The 15,366-nt window shown below is 25.8% G+C and overlaps 1 protein-coding gene across 8 annotated transcripts in view; it reads right to left on the bottom strand.

Moving 5' to 3' along the window:
* Nucleotides 1–14,592, bottom strand: part of LOC135922857 (heparan-alpha-glucosaminide N-acetyltransferase-like) — a 41,650-nt gene extending 27,058 nt beyond the window's left edge. For 4 of the 8 annotated variants that reach the window (XR_010571054.1, XR_010571055.1, XM_065457353.1 and 1 more), the window contains exons 1-6: nt 14,460–14,592; nt 14,293–14,417; nt 14,087–14,248; nt 13,991–14,045; nt 3,837–4,101; nt 1,883–2,096 (exon numbers count right to left, since the gene is read on the bottom strand). Coding sequence is in view for 6 of the 8 variants with exons in the window: in XM_065457353.1 (XP_065313425.1) it covers nt 1,883–2,096; nt 3,837–4,101; nt 13,991–14,045; nt 14,087–14,248; nt 14,293–14,417; nt 14,460–14,555 (917 nt within the window). In the remaining 2 variants the exon portion in view is untranslated. Of the gene's footprint in view, nt 1–1,882; nt 2,097–3,836; nt 4,102–13,990; nt 14,046–14,086; nt 14,249–14,292; nt 14,418–14,459 lie in introns of those variants that run through there. The other 4 variants (XM_065457354.1, XM_065457356.1, XM_065457358.1 and 1 more) reach the window with 4 other exon arrangements.
* Between the last annotated feature and the right edge of the window lie 774 nt (nt 14,593–15,366).

Raw genomic sequence — 15,366 nt, 5'->3', positions numbered from 1 at the left:
GATAACTCTGTATATATCATGATACAGTGTTTCTTAAAATCATATTCTGAAATGGTATACTTGTTTAGCAAGCAAGAATTAAAATTAGCCCCAATTGATATCAACAACATATGCGAGTTAGATAAATTTTTATCAATATTTAAAGAATGCTCAATTAAATTTATCTATGGAAACAAAAATAAAAAAAATTTTGTTAACCTTCTGAAAGTGATGCAATAATAATCAAAACCTTAAAAAACAAAACAAGATTTCTTTTAAAGAAAGATTTATTATCCAGCCATTACATAAGATAGGCTTAATTCTAGATCCGAATTTCAAAAGTCTTAAGTTTAATAAAAGAAGAAAAGGATTATATATATAAAACAACCTTAAAAATAATGATATAAAATTAGATGATATGCATAAGTCAATGCCAACTATCATTTATAACTTTCCTAGGATTTTCCATCCTATGTTTATCATTCTTTTCATTGATAAAAAACCGTATATTCTAAATGATCAATGCCAACTATCATTTATAACTTTCCTAATTCATCTTACACTACACTCATAAAAGACCGTATATTCTAAATGAAAAATTTAGAGAATTTCTAGATGATTCAGATGAAGCACTAACATCTACCAGTGAAAGCTGTGAGGATGAACTTAAAAGATTCATCGCTCATAAAACAAATAACAAGACAATAAAACTAAGAAATGAAGAGATCCCTCAAAAATGGATTAGAACTATTTAGTTCCTATCTTTTGAAGTTTTGGAAGCAGGATTTCCTTTTTTGAGAAAATTAGCGAGTAAAATTTTGTTAGCCCCGGCAAGTTTGGCTTCTAGTGAAAGATTATTTCTGTAGCTAATCTCTTATTAGAGGAAAGGCGTATACAATTGAAATAAAAAAAAGATAAACATTCTTCTTTTTCTAAATAAAAAATTCAAATTATAGATTGTATTTATTTTTTGTTATTAATATGGATTATGAAATTAGAGAAATAAATAGAATAAATTCAAAAAAGTGTAAAATTATAGCAATAATTTTGAAAAATTTAAAACACCGTGAATTTCGGGCGTGACGAGCGTGCAAAATATCGCCTTTGGTGAGCGAGCAGGTCGAAAATTATTTAGTGGTAAGCGTGAATTTTTTTATTGCCACCTTGAGCGGGCGGGCCGTGAATAAAAAATTAGGCCCGCGTCCACCTCTAATTGTAACTCTATCTTAAGTATTTTTTTTTAAAAAACAAGATTTAATTCATGAAGGTTCATATCTTTGGATCTGGTTGAGCTAGCGCTCTAAAATTGATTTTATTAACATTAACAACATAAATACCTAACATGCCAAATTTCATTCATTTTTGAGATGGTTGTCGGAATCGGTCGATTTGTCATGGAATTACCCCTGAGTATTCATAGTTTAGTTAGACCATAACCTAACCCATATCTAACCTTTTAATTTTACTGCCCGAACCTCATCTAATAAGTTTAAATTTCATGTTCCGTGATGGGGAAAGATGCCTAATACTCTAAGAAATGCGCATAAATCGGTGTGAGAAGTTTTTTAAAAAAAGCATTGTTCTTAGGACATTCAATGACTTCTGTCGTCACAAGTCAATTTCATTATTAGTTATAAAGAAACGTGAATTTTTTTTTTACTGAACAAATTTTATTTTTACTGATAAATTATTTTTTTTACTTATCAAATTATTTTCTTAACTGATCAAAAAATATTAATCAATTTTGTATTTAATACTGATATTCTTTATTTATGGTCAGATATTAATTTTATATGGATAAAAAAATATACAAAATATATAAAAATTCTAGGTTTATATTATTTCACTTAAAAATAGGTTCCCGTTAGTAATTTAAACACATATTTTTCAAAAAAATTCTTACCCTCTAAAAGTGTCCAAAAACGTCAATCTACTATTCTCTTTATATGGTGGGGACTTTGATTCGATCACTGGCGGATTATCTATTTTTTTCCCAACACTTTCAAAATCGACCACATCCAAGATGGCGTCGCGTTTAGCTATTACCATATTCGTATTGTTATCTTCATTATCAATATACAGGTGATTATTGGTATCCAATGCATTAATTTCATCGTCTAAAAAGTAATAAAATTTAATAGACTAAAATCATGTAAAGGCGTAATCACAGATTTTATATGAAAAATTTATTATGTTACGTAGAAAAAAAATAGGGTGCGTCCCAAAGATAGTATATCCGAGACGAGACACGTCTCAGGGACGTTATATATTGGACAGAATTTGTCCACAAATATGCTATAGCTCAGCGCTTAAAATGAAATACTGAACATGCCATTGGAGAAAAATAATAAAATACTCTTTTCATATTCTAAGAACTTAGATATTTTAAGTTCAAGATCCTGAAAACTTTTAAAAAGAGTTAAACCTCATTTAAATAATGATAAATGATAGAGCGACGCTATCATTTAGCGATAAATTGCATCGCTTAACTAGCATTGAACTTATTATACATACAAATGGAGCCTTAGGCCTTGTTTATAGTAAGCGCGAGTTGCTCGAGCGATGCGGCCCCCATTGTTAGGTATTTCTAAAAAGTAAATAAATCAAAGGTAAATCTTAATAATCCATAGCGATGTAATTTATTTCATCGCATCGTAGTTGTTATAAATTTTACATATTATTTGCTTGCTTTTGAAAAATACCCAATAATGCGTGTCGCATCGTTCAACCGAGGCCTTAAACAGTGTAGACACTAGTTTTTTCAGAGATGAATGACTAATACTTTAACTTTTTACCCATACAAACTACTGAAACCAAGACAATTTATTAATATAAAGAAATATTGTTTACATAAAAAAAACTCCACATAACATTAAATTTTTTTCCAATCATTTATTTAATGATTTATAAAACATCAATTTTAGTTATGAATTACTCCAGCCTGGGAAAGAATTTTATATAAAGAATTCGTAAAATTGTTTATTGAAACAAAAAAAAAAATTAATAAAAATAAAATAATCAAATAAGAATCAATAAAATTTAGTTCTATATAATTATGCGTTGATTTTTCATATAGTTTTTTTAATGGTAAATTGTCGTGATTTCAGTTCCTAACATTTAACGGATGAATATATTACATACTTTTTATTTTCAAAAGATGTTTTGCGTATTTAACTATTGTTGAAAATTTTTATTTTTTAAAAATAATTCAAGTGGCAAAAAAAAGTAATATCGTCATTTTCCCCCATATATTCAATAAATAAGGTTGAAAACATGCTACTCTGATGTGGCATAACGTATAATTTACTCATGTTCTTCATAAAACGCTTACATATTTAAAACTAATGAAGTAAGATAAACAAAATTTGAATATAATATATATTTTCTATAATAAATTTAATGGAGACAACTGAAGACTTCAGAAAAAATACCAATTTTAACACGTTAATTTGTTATAAAAAATTAGACGGATATCCGGTTGTTTTTTTCTAAAAAAATGGGACGCGTCCCATAAACGTTATACTTCGTTTGATCTTCTCTATGTCATAATAATAATCTAGTCTGCCTGACCTTATATTTCAAGAAAAAGTTTCTATCAATTAAAGAATCTCGATAAAAGAGACCTAAAATCCAAGTCAGACGACTTACCAATTTCTTAATATAAGAACGTAGTTCGGATCATGCCTGAGCTTTCGAAAAAATTTGAACGTCTAGGACCGGTTTTGAGAAGTATCAATGCCGGACTTAAACATAAATATTCTAAATTCTGTATTGGATAATTGATAGTTATACTTTTCCCAATATTGAGTTAGTATATTATATTATTTTACACTTAAAAATAAAATTATTGAACAAACTGTCGTTATGAAGTTTATGAATAGCAGCTATTTCTTTAAGAGTGAATTTATATGGTATCTCTGTAGCGCTTTCTTTACCAGTCATCACTTGTTCGCACTTCAAGGTCGGAAATTTTGTTCCAATAATGGTATTCACGTTGCTTATCGAATGACTTGGAGTCATGATTAGAGGTTGTTGCTCAGAAATCACCAAAATGTTTGTATCGTAAACTTGTACAGTATCACATTGAGTATTTATTGGAAGGCCATTTTCATTTTGTCCTCCCTTAAATTACATAATAAAATATTTCCTTTTTTATTTAAAAAAACCAACTAATTTGCTAAATAATATATAAGAAACTCAAAAATAAGAAAAATGAACACTATCGATAGCCTCATCCCACTCCTCTCAAGTGAGAAAAAAAAATCCATTTCAGATGCCAAATGAGAGCAAAAGATTAGTGATAATAAATTTGAGAATAAATCTTTAACTCATTCTTTAAAAGCGTTTTAGAATAAAATATGGCAGTGCGGAAGTGCAAATGCATTATGAAGATTTTTTTGAAAAAAATCTTAAGGTGGCACCTTTAATCAGGGCTTCGAACCGTTATATATGGCGGTTCGGTTCGTTTAGGTTTTGGTTAGAAATTCTATAAAGCTTTTGTTCCATTTCGGTTTTTTTTAAGACATCCACGGTTAGTTCGGTTCAGAATTTATAACGATTTTTTTCGGTCCATTCCGCTTTTTATAAATTTAATTTTTAAGAAAATATTAATCTTAGAGAAAATTTTTTTAATTTATACTTTTACAATTCCTTATTTAATTTAATCATGAAAATTATTTATTAACTAGTAATTTGCAATTGAGTATATTAAGTATAAATAAACTTGGTAATGATTGATATAAAAATAATGGCGATTTAATTGTAAAAAAATTTTAATTTGAAAAGAAATCACGAATTTAAATTGTCCCCAGATTAAAATTTCAAATTTATATTAATAATTTAAAATATTTTTAAAAACCGTTATGAATTGGTTTAAACTGAACCGTTATAAGCGCTTTTAAAAATTTGTAACAGTTCGGTTCGCTGTTTTTATATTTTCTTTTTAATGGTTCGTTACAGTTCAGAAAATTATAACGGTTCGGTTTAAGGAAACGTGAAGGTAAATTTTTTTTAAATTTCCGAAGTATATGCTTAAATAATTTAGCAAACAATATAATTAATATCATATGATTTTGCTTTGAATCCCCGACAAAAATATACTGAACAAAAAGACAAAAATATCCAAATTTTAAAAAAAAAAAGCTCAAGGAAGGATATTTTTAAAATTACTCTTTTTCTAAGCATTTAAATTTTTTTCTAAAATTGGGATATTCTTGTGTTTTCTTGTCCTTGGGTTGTGTTGTTATACGACTCGATTTTTTAAAAACGGTAACCCAATATTTTAGCCAATAGTATGCAAGCCTAGAGATTTCGTTAATAGACATACAATTCATTCTGCCATCAATAAGTAAAATCTCCAAGCTTGTGTAATATTGTTTGCCTAAAATATTAGGTTAGCCATTTTAAAAAATCGAGCCGTTTAACAGCATTATTTTTGTTCTGTGTGCTTTTGCCCGAATTTTTAGCCATTATAATTCTATGTATTTTTCTCCTTATTTTCATGTTATAATTTTTGTATAACCCTTAAATTGTTTAACTATAAAATTTTTAATTCTATTTCATTCTGAACAATTGATGAGCTACCTCAAATTTCAAATACCCCCCCCCCCATTCTCCAATAAATAAATAATATATTACTTGATGACCTACTTATTTACCATAAATATTATATTCGCCTTTGAAAGTGAGAAAAAAAGGTTATCACCCACATGAGGGTATATTTTTCCCACTGTTTCGGGGGTATTTTTGTCATAGGATATTTTTTTAATCGCAAATCTATTGTGGAAAATATTTTAGCCAGACCAAAAAACTTTCACAATGAGGCGGTTCGGATTGAAACCCCTATCTCCACTTTTTTTAATTCAAAAATAATGAATAAATAACACATAGTTAATAATTTAAAATTCAAAACTCAAAAAAAATAAAACTTGAAATAGAATAAAATGCCAATTTTAATTCATAGTCAAAATGGGTGACTATGACTAATCATTTCTTGTTTTTTTCATAAAAAATTTTAAAGTTCATAATTTTAGCTTTCTCGATTTTTCCCTTACAAAAACAATTAATTATTATTTTCCCAAAAAATTTATAAAGTTATTTATTTCAATAAATATGTCGGGACAATTGTTTTAGATTTGGCTAATTTTGCAACTCGCAAAAATAAAAAACAATATTAAATCTGGCATGGCACCTTACATAAAATAAAATGTTCACTTTAAGTTTTGAAATTTCAAGTAAAAAAATATGACCATTAACATATAAATGGATCTTCTGCAGTTAACAACTATCATGCTGGTGAATGTTATCACTTATTCAGATTATGAAATATCTTTTGATCAGTTTTAAATATAATTGAAACATAAATAGTAATCTCTTATTTAATTTTAATCCTATTTGCAACGTTTGAGGATAAATCATTTATTTCAATGAATAAATCTTATAATAACCTTGTCAGCAATATTAATTGCGTATTTTTTATTTATAATTTACACTAAAAAACTTATAATTTTGAAATTGTGATAAGGGAAAATGTGATCATAAATGAAAATTTATCGACCCTAAAATATCATGGAGCACAATAAAAAAAATAAGTTTCTACCCTAAATCCTTTTGAGGTTCAAATCTTTTTCGAATTGTCTAGCCTTTAAGAAATGCTAGCTTAAGGTTAATCAGCAAAGATTTGGAAGCTTATTCCGATCGATTCAAAAAAATCAAAATCCCTTTGCCAAGTAAAAGATAATTTTTTTAATGCAACCTTCAAAAATGAGCTCTAAAGCCGTCCAGTAAACTTAGGAGGTTCCCCCACTCCGACTAAAATCCTGATCAACTTCATTGTCAGGACGAGAATGATTATAATAACAATAGGTGTATTTGGTTAAACAAAAAGCTGGTTTGGATATATTTGTAATGTTTAAACTTTTTAATCACTATCCCACAGAATCCAGTATAATGTGATTAATTTTTGTAAAACCTCTGGCAGTTACATTTTGATCAGCATAAAAAAAGGCTCAATATGAAACATGAGGGGCTAATTGTTAAGTTCTTAAGAAAATAATAACTATACTACTCAATTTGATAAAAGAAGTATAATGCAATTTTTTGTTCGTAATATAATATATATCATGAAATTTCCGAGAGTTGATATTTTATTAGTTTATATTGGTAAGGTTTTCTACGCTCTATATTTTAAAATGTACATGATGATGAAAGTAATCTTTACTAAATGCTTTGTAGACTATAAAATTAATTAATTCAATTGATCTTTTAAGTTTATATAATATTAAAACATATAATATTCAAATAATATCTTACTCAAATATGATAACTTTTATAACATATAAGTTATAACAAGGTTAAAAAGGGATTTTTGAGGGTTAGGTAGGTATCAGCAATACCTTTGACATTTCAATGTATCGAAAATTTGTCCGGATCAGAAAAAAGTCATTACTTTTTATCTAAAATTACAGTTAAATCTCAATATTTTTAAGTTCAAGTTTGAAAATAAAAAAAATATATAATTTTCATATAAATTAAAATTATTTTAAATTGTCTATTTAATTTAAATTAAACTAGTTGATAAATCATTAACCAACAATACCATATTTTTCCATAGTTTGTGTTTACAAAAATTTTGTCCATGAAAAATTAAATGGTGCATACATTTGATAAGATATCAAAATATTTGAAAGGTGTTTTTGTATTCAAAATAAAATATACAAGACAATGGACATAAAGACTTCATTAAGGTTTTTAAGTATTTTAATATGATCAAAAAATCTTCAAAAATTGTTTAAAAATTTTTTTTTGAAATTTTGCTTTTTAGAGATTTCCGTATGATAATGAAATAAGAAATGAAAATGAAGTCTTGGATGAATTTTAATTTATGATCTTATGAAGCTGGAAATCATTATATGAGTATGTAATTGCTATTAGCTACCATGCTTTATCCATACATAAAGTTTTAATGGGGTTAGACTCAAGATCCAGATAAAGAAAAGATGAGCTGATACATTTCCAGTTTCCTATGAATATCAAGCTCCTAAAAAAATATAAAAAGGCAAATTTGATAATCCTGTGCTACCCAATGACTAACATTCATTTTAGGTGGCCGGCTGTAGTGTTGTTAAAGGGCTGAGCCAAACCGGCTTAACCCTAAACTCAGCCAGTTTTTGAGATGAAAATTGGGCTTAGGCTCAAGCCTGCTCATTGAGCAATATTAGTCGGCTGGCTCGAGTAGGCTCAGAATTTGGCTCAAGCCAATTTTTAAGCCGAAATTTATTTTTGCGATTAGTGTTGTTAAATGGGTGAGCCAAGCCGACTTAGCCCTAAAGTCATCTAGTTTTTGAGTCGAAAATCAACTCATCAAGTCAGCTCTTTGAGTCATATTAGTCGGCTGGCTCGAGTAGGTTCAAGCCGACATTTTGAGTCGAAATTTATTTATTTGAGATTAGTGTTGTAAAATGGCTGAGCCAAGCCGGCTTAGCTTTAAACTCATCTAGTTTTTAAGTCGAAAATTGACTCAGGCTTAACTCGGCTCTTTGAGCCATATTAGTAGGCTAGCTCGGGAGTTGGCTCAAGCCGACTTTTGAGCCGAAATTTATTAATTTGCGATTAGTGTTATTAAATGGCTGAGCCAAGCCTGCTTAGCTCTAAACTCAGCTTGTATTTGAGTCGAAAATTGACTCAGAATTTTGTAAGGCTTATTATTTAAATATATTTTCATATATTTGGTTTATTTTGGCCTAATAGTTTTTAATATAATAATTAAATAAAATATTTCAAGTAAAAAATAAGTGAAGTTAACTATAGTGGCTATTTTTTATTTAAATTGGTTTTCAAATTAAGTAAATTATAAGTAAAAATGGAAAAGATTTAACCAAGAATTTTAAAAAGAAAATAAAAAAATTTTTTAAATTGTGAATTTTCCAGTATTGAATGTTATTTACTTTCTAACACATTTTTATAAACAATAAAAAAAATATATAAAACTTTTAGACATTAATTGAAAATATAAAATAAAATAAAAGCGGCATTAAAGAAAAATTACTCTGATACTTTTGTGTTTTTAATATTTTCTTAAAATGTATAATTTATTTTTAAAACTAAAATATTATTCATAAAATTATCCAAAACAAAGCACTAGACTGGAGTGGAAGAATTTTTAAATATATTTATACTTGTAGTTAAAAATAAGCATGTGAGCTATCTAAGAGTTCTGGAGGCCACTCAAGTGGCTCAACGAGAGAATTTTCCAACAGGAGACAAAATGTATATATATATTATAAGGTAAAATCTTTGTTGATATTGAATATAGAAATATTAATAATGAGCTATAACAATTGAAAGATGGTGGTTAGTTAGACCTAAAACAACATTAAAAAAGCACGGACTATGTCTAAATATTTTTTTTTAAATCCTGGCCAGGCCTAGTTTATTTTTGAAAATAGGAGCCGGGATAAAAAAAAAATTTTTTTAATTGGGCCATTCAAATAATATTTCTGCAGCTATCTGATAAAATAATTATTATTTAAATAACCACATTTAAAAATTCATATACTTAATATTAATTAAAACCACCTTTAAAAATATTTAATAAAAAAATGAATTAATATTTACTGAAAGAATAAAGAAATAAAATCTTGAGTTAATAAATGATTATTTATCAAAATATCTTTAGCTTAAAAAAAATAATGATTATCTTTTAATTTCTTTACTTATAAAATAAATTATAACACTAATTTTAACCCAAAAATTCAAAAAACTTTAAAAATAATGATCGACAATTGTCACTTTTCTATGGTACATCTTCCCTGAAATTTTATTTTAACATGTTGACAATCTATATTTTTACTCACTTGCGTCAAAAAAAATAAAAAAAATTTAAAAATAACGATTATGACAATTATCACTCATCTAGAGTACATCTTCACTGAAGTTTTATTTATGTTAGCAATACTTATTTTTGCCCATTTGCATCAAAAAAATTCAAAAAACTTTAAAAAAAACAATTATGACAATTGTCACTTTTATATAATACATCTTAATTGAAATTTTAATTTAACATGTTAATACAAATTTTGCCCATAAGCGTCAAAAAAATCAAATATGTTTAAAAATACCGATTATGATAATTGTCATTTTTCCAAGGAACATCTTCATTGAATTTATAATTTAAAATCTTTACAATATAAATATTATTTACACACTTTTGTGCCAAAAAATTTCAAAAATGTTGAAAAATAACTATGACAATTGTCACATTAAAATATTATCCTTCAAAAGATCATGTAAAATAACATAAAAAAGTTTGATATAACTGTCATAAATAATACATTTATAAGATAATGTCAATCATATTTATTTATCTATGTTTTTGTATTTAGTTAGAAAAATGTCAGTCATTTTTAAATATTAGAAATTAATTGATATTATATTTTTGTAAGAAAAAAAGATTACTTTTTTAATTTTTGTAAAACTTGTGACTTTTTATTTTTTGATAACTTTTTTTTAATTTTAATAAAACCTTTTTTGAATTATGATAACATTTTGCGCTTATAATTTTTGACCTTTGTAATTTGATGAATATTTTTTATTTAATAAAGATGATGAATACATTTTATTCAATAAAGATATAAGTCCAAATTTTAGTTCGTGTTGCATTTATTTTTTAAGTCATAATTTAGTTCATTAATTTGATAGTTTTCATTCTGAGTTTATTCTTATATTAGAATTTCGTTTTAGTAATTTTTGATATAGTTAACATTTGAATCTCTCTTTTTCTCTTGTTTTTGTCAATAACTATTTTAAAAAAATATATTATTTAGAAAAAACCACCTCTTTTTATATATTTAAAAAATAGATAATATAAAAATGATTAAAAAAACTATAAAAGATCACAATCATTAAAAAAGACTTATTTACAAACAAGATTTAAAATTTTTATCAAATCAAAATATGTTCAAAAATCTTTTTGAACTTCAAAAAATATTTTTTGCTTAAATTTTGGGCATGAAAATCACTAATAAATTGTAACATAAATAATATTAATTACAATACAGCATATCATTTTTTTTTATCAAAAAAACAACAAATAAATAAATCCATTTTCATAACATAATATAAATTATTGTTTTAAAAAAAATTTTTTAAACAAAAAAATATAAATATTATTAAAATATAAATGATGGAACTTAATATGGCGGCACACGAATTCTAATTTTTATTATATTCTTTTAAAATATCTAAATAAATAAATTTTGGCTCACAATTGGACTCAAGCCAACTCCTGAGCTCAGGACTTGAGCCAAGTTCTGAGCCAGCTTGACCCAACTCCTGAGCCAGCTTGAGCCTAAGCCAATTTTTCAGACACTAGCTGGCTGTTCCAATAATTAACCCTTTATTACACAGCCGGTTGAAATTTGTCCCACCTAAAAAAGGACATGGTGGGACATATTTAACCCAGCTTGATTTTTTTATTTTATTTAATACACAGATGGTATAAATTTACCCCATTTAAAAAATTATATTATTTATGTTTATTTAAATATTTTCGTGCGCAAAAATTTTACTATTTTATCAATCCCACCTTTTTATTTTATTTTATGTAAAATTTTTTTTATAAAATTTTTAAAACTACTTTAGCAAAATTCTGGTATATTTGATAAATAAAAAATGATAAGAAACATTTATATATTCTAAACAAAATATCAATATTTTTAAAAATGATCATTTATTTTTTTGGCAGTTACAAAAAATGTATCTGGTCATTTTATGTCCCATTGTATAATAATGCTTATTTTACATTTATATTTTAAAAATATTATATTTTTATAAAATTTTTCAAAAAAATTTTCTTGTCTGATATATGTTCAACTGATTCGGATTCTTCTTTTGAAATATACTCAAAGGAAGTCGAGGACAACCTAATTGAATTAAATTGGAGGGCAATTACAATACCCCCACCAAATTTTTTATCAGATTACGGCTCTGATGATTATATAAGAGGTCTCTATTTCGATTAAAAATTATCCAAAATCTTCTATCTCAAAAGATTCTTGACTTGAGTGTATCATCATCCTTGCAAAGCAATCTAATATCAACTCCTTCAAAATTTCATAAAAAATATGTCGCTGATGATACAAGGGAAAAGGGATCAGATCATATTTCTATATTCTTGCTAGTGATTCGTAATCCCTTGGGAAAATATATTAGGACATCCTGGGAATGTTCTAGGACATCCTGGGAATGTTCTAGGACATCCTGGGAATGTTCTATTTGTAAAGTTTCGCTATGTATTAACGCTAAAAGAAATTGATTTTTTTTTCAGAACAAAAAATAATGTATATAATACACAGTGGGAAAAATATGTCCCTCCTCCAGTTATAAATTATTTTGTAATTTTTGTATTTTATAATTATAAAATTTCAATAAATATCAAAAAATAACATTTTAAACAATCTCAGTGATTATTATTCAAGTTTTTATAGGTGAGCAATAGAGGATTTTTTTTAATGTTGAAATATAGCAATAAAGGGTTAAAAGGCTTGACCCAACTCCTGAGTAGGCTTGAGCCTAAGCCAATTTTTTGGACACTAGCTAGCTGTTTCAATAATTAAAAAAAATAATGTATCAATAATTTTATCTATTTTTTCATATTAGTTTTTATTTGTTTTTAGGGCTGCACCAATCTACAAATTTTTCACTAGTCCAATCCTACTACAAACCTGTTCCATTAACTTTTAACGATATATATATATTGATGTTAATTTATCTATCTTTGAACTAATGTCATAATAAAATATGTGTCTGTTCAAAAAAATAGCTAACTTTCATGAATGATTTAAGTGTATCTTGTTTTTTTTATTCTCCAAAAGTTAATAACTAATTTAAAATAATATAAAGTTGTTAAACACCTCCATTTAGCCACCTTTTAAAAAGGGCAAAATCAAGAAGCTAGTCATAACTATTATTAGCTATAACTAGAAATTTTGTCATGATGCCTGAGCCTTTTTACCATCTATGGGCAAAATCTCAAAGCTTTAAATATTTTGTAGCTAATATCTTGAGTTAGCCATTTTTAAAAATTGGTCAAATGAAACCAATAACAAATAATGTGACTTGTTTGATATTTTTAAATCCTTTTTTTGTTGTAGATAAAATAACATATTTTTTCTTAAATAATTCAGTTTTTCATAAAACACTACGAATAAATTGTATTTATTGCTTTCTTTAGTTGTTTTGTTATCATTATGAAATTATGTCTAAAATAAAATTATAAATATAATCAAAAAAATAACCAAAAATAATAATAAATATCACATCGGATAGGTTTTCTTTATAAGATATCAGTTTTTTGAATATATCTGCCTGATATCCAATGATTTTTAAATGCTAAATATTGGCCCAAGTCTGATCTTTAATATTAGCACAGTCCAATTTGTGTTAATAATGATGTTAATAAACATTAAAGTTATGATGGTTTGTTGGTATTTTAGGGAATATAAGACAATTCTTTTTTGGGTAGAGTTTTTTAGAATAGGTTAATATTATTGAGGTTAAATAAAAGAAAGAATACATATATTTTTTAAGAATAATTTATGAAATTTTATTTGTCAGTCTTAATATTGAGATATATTCATTGTCAACATTTTTATATTAAAAATATTTATTTTCCAAATTTTTATAAATTATCTCAGAATAAAGTCTTAACTTTGTCATTTCAAAATTTGTAAGTAATAATTAAATTTACTTAATCCTTTTGTCAATAGGAACAATAGCATAATGCAACCATTGGGCAATCTTCTATAAATAAAATGCCCTCAAGAAAGAGACTACAGTGAGATTTAAATGATAAATATCAACTGAGAGATGGGTATAAAAATAAAAATTAAGCCAAACCTATAGATTTGTTTTTAAATTTCTTTTTCTAGTAACATATTGATATAAAGTAAGCCATTAAATTAATAATGTATATTGAATAAATTAATATATAATCATTTTTTTTTAAATTTACTTTTTTAGCAAATTTTTTTTTAATTTTTTCTTTTATATTATTAATTCCAATTTTTCTAAAAATAGTAGATATAATTTGTATAAAAATATTACTAACTTAGCATTCCAGAATGAAATTAATAAAATTAATATAACTGAAAAAATTGTGACAGGAAAGTTAGATCTTATAGGATCTAATACCGTTTTAAACTGACAATTGATGTCATTATTATCTACATTAAGTAGATAAATGCCACGTTCACCAAAATGATATTGAAGTCTAATTAAAATCAGAAATAAAAATATATAATTCATAAAAAATACTCGCATTTTGTTTTATCACTATTATTATATTGGTAATGAACGGAGAGTGAGGAAGGATGAGTAGTATTAACCCTTATAGAAGTGTTTTTAAAAGCTGGAATATTTGCGATAAAATTTAGGGAACACTATAAATTAATTTATATTAGTAAAATTTTTATATATCATACCTTATAGCACCATTTTGATTGTCCTTTTATCTCTAAGCTATGGTTACAGTTGTTTCTAATTAATAATGTGGCTTTATCGAGAGAATTTTTTCCCATTTCAAAATTTTAATATTATGAATATCATAGATATATAAATTTTACGAAAATAAAATGATTGATATTTTTTTTTGTTGAGATTTTTGTTATTCTAGTAATTTTATTAGATATTATTATAGTATCTAACTGAAATTTTATATCAAGCTTACAATTTATTTATTCGAAGGAAAAGGAGAATAATTTTATAATTATTATAATGTTAAACATATTTTCCACTATCCAAACCCCCCCCCTCCTTTCTAGAGCGCATAACACATAGACTGCCTAGATAGCTTTATATATCACAGATAGCCCAACTCTTAAAAAAAATTAATCCAACTTTTATATATAAAGGTGTATTTCCTACACTAGTTTTGACATTTAAAAACTTTTATTATAAAAAATATACTAATAAAAATATAAAACATGTGAACTATTTAAATTCATAATTAAATTTTAAAAACATATTTAAAAAAACATCCTTCATAGGAAAAAACAATGAATTTTGAAAACAAGGCCTTTTATCCTAAAAAAATTATGGTATCGAAACGCAACAATTTAGCTCGATTGCAAAATTTTAAAAGAGGATCCACAATATCCATTGATCTGATAAACATTTTATCAATCTAATGATGGGATTAATTATTAGAGAATAATTATTAGGTTAAAATGAATCTAAAAGATAATGACTTCTAATTTTTGGCCTTTCCGCTGCTATGATAATGTTTAAAATGAAGGGAACTGATGAGCAGCGTCTACATTACATAAATTTACTGGAGGCAACCCCTAAAACCTACCCCCTTTTCAAATAATGTCTCTAGCTTTCAAAGGT

The sequence above is a fragment of the Gordionus sp. m RMFG-2023 genome, chromosome 1 (assembly GCF_954871325.1).
Source record: "Gordionus sp. m RMFG-2023 chromosome 1, tfGorSpeb1-WG-v2, whole genome shotgun sequence".
Classification (NCBI taxonomy): Eukaryota; Metazoa; Nematomorpha; class Gordioida; order Chordodea; family Parachordodidae; genus Gordionus; species Gordionus sp. m RMFG-2023.
Note: the sequence above shows the minus strand (reverse complement) of the source record. Positions and strands in the feature narration are given on the sequence as shown.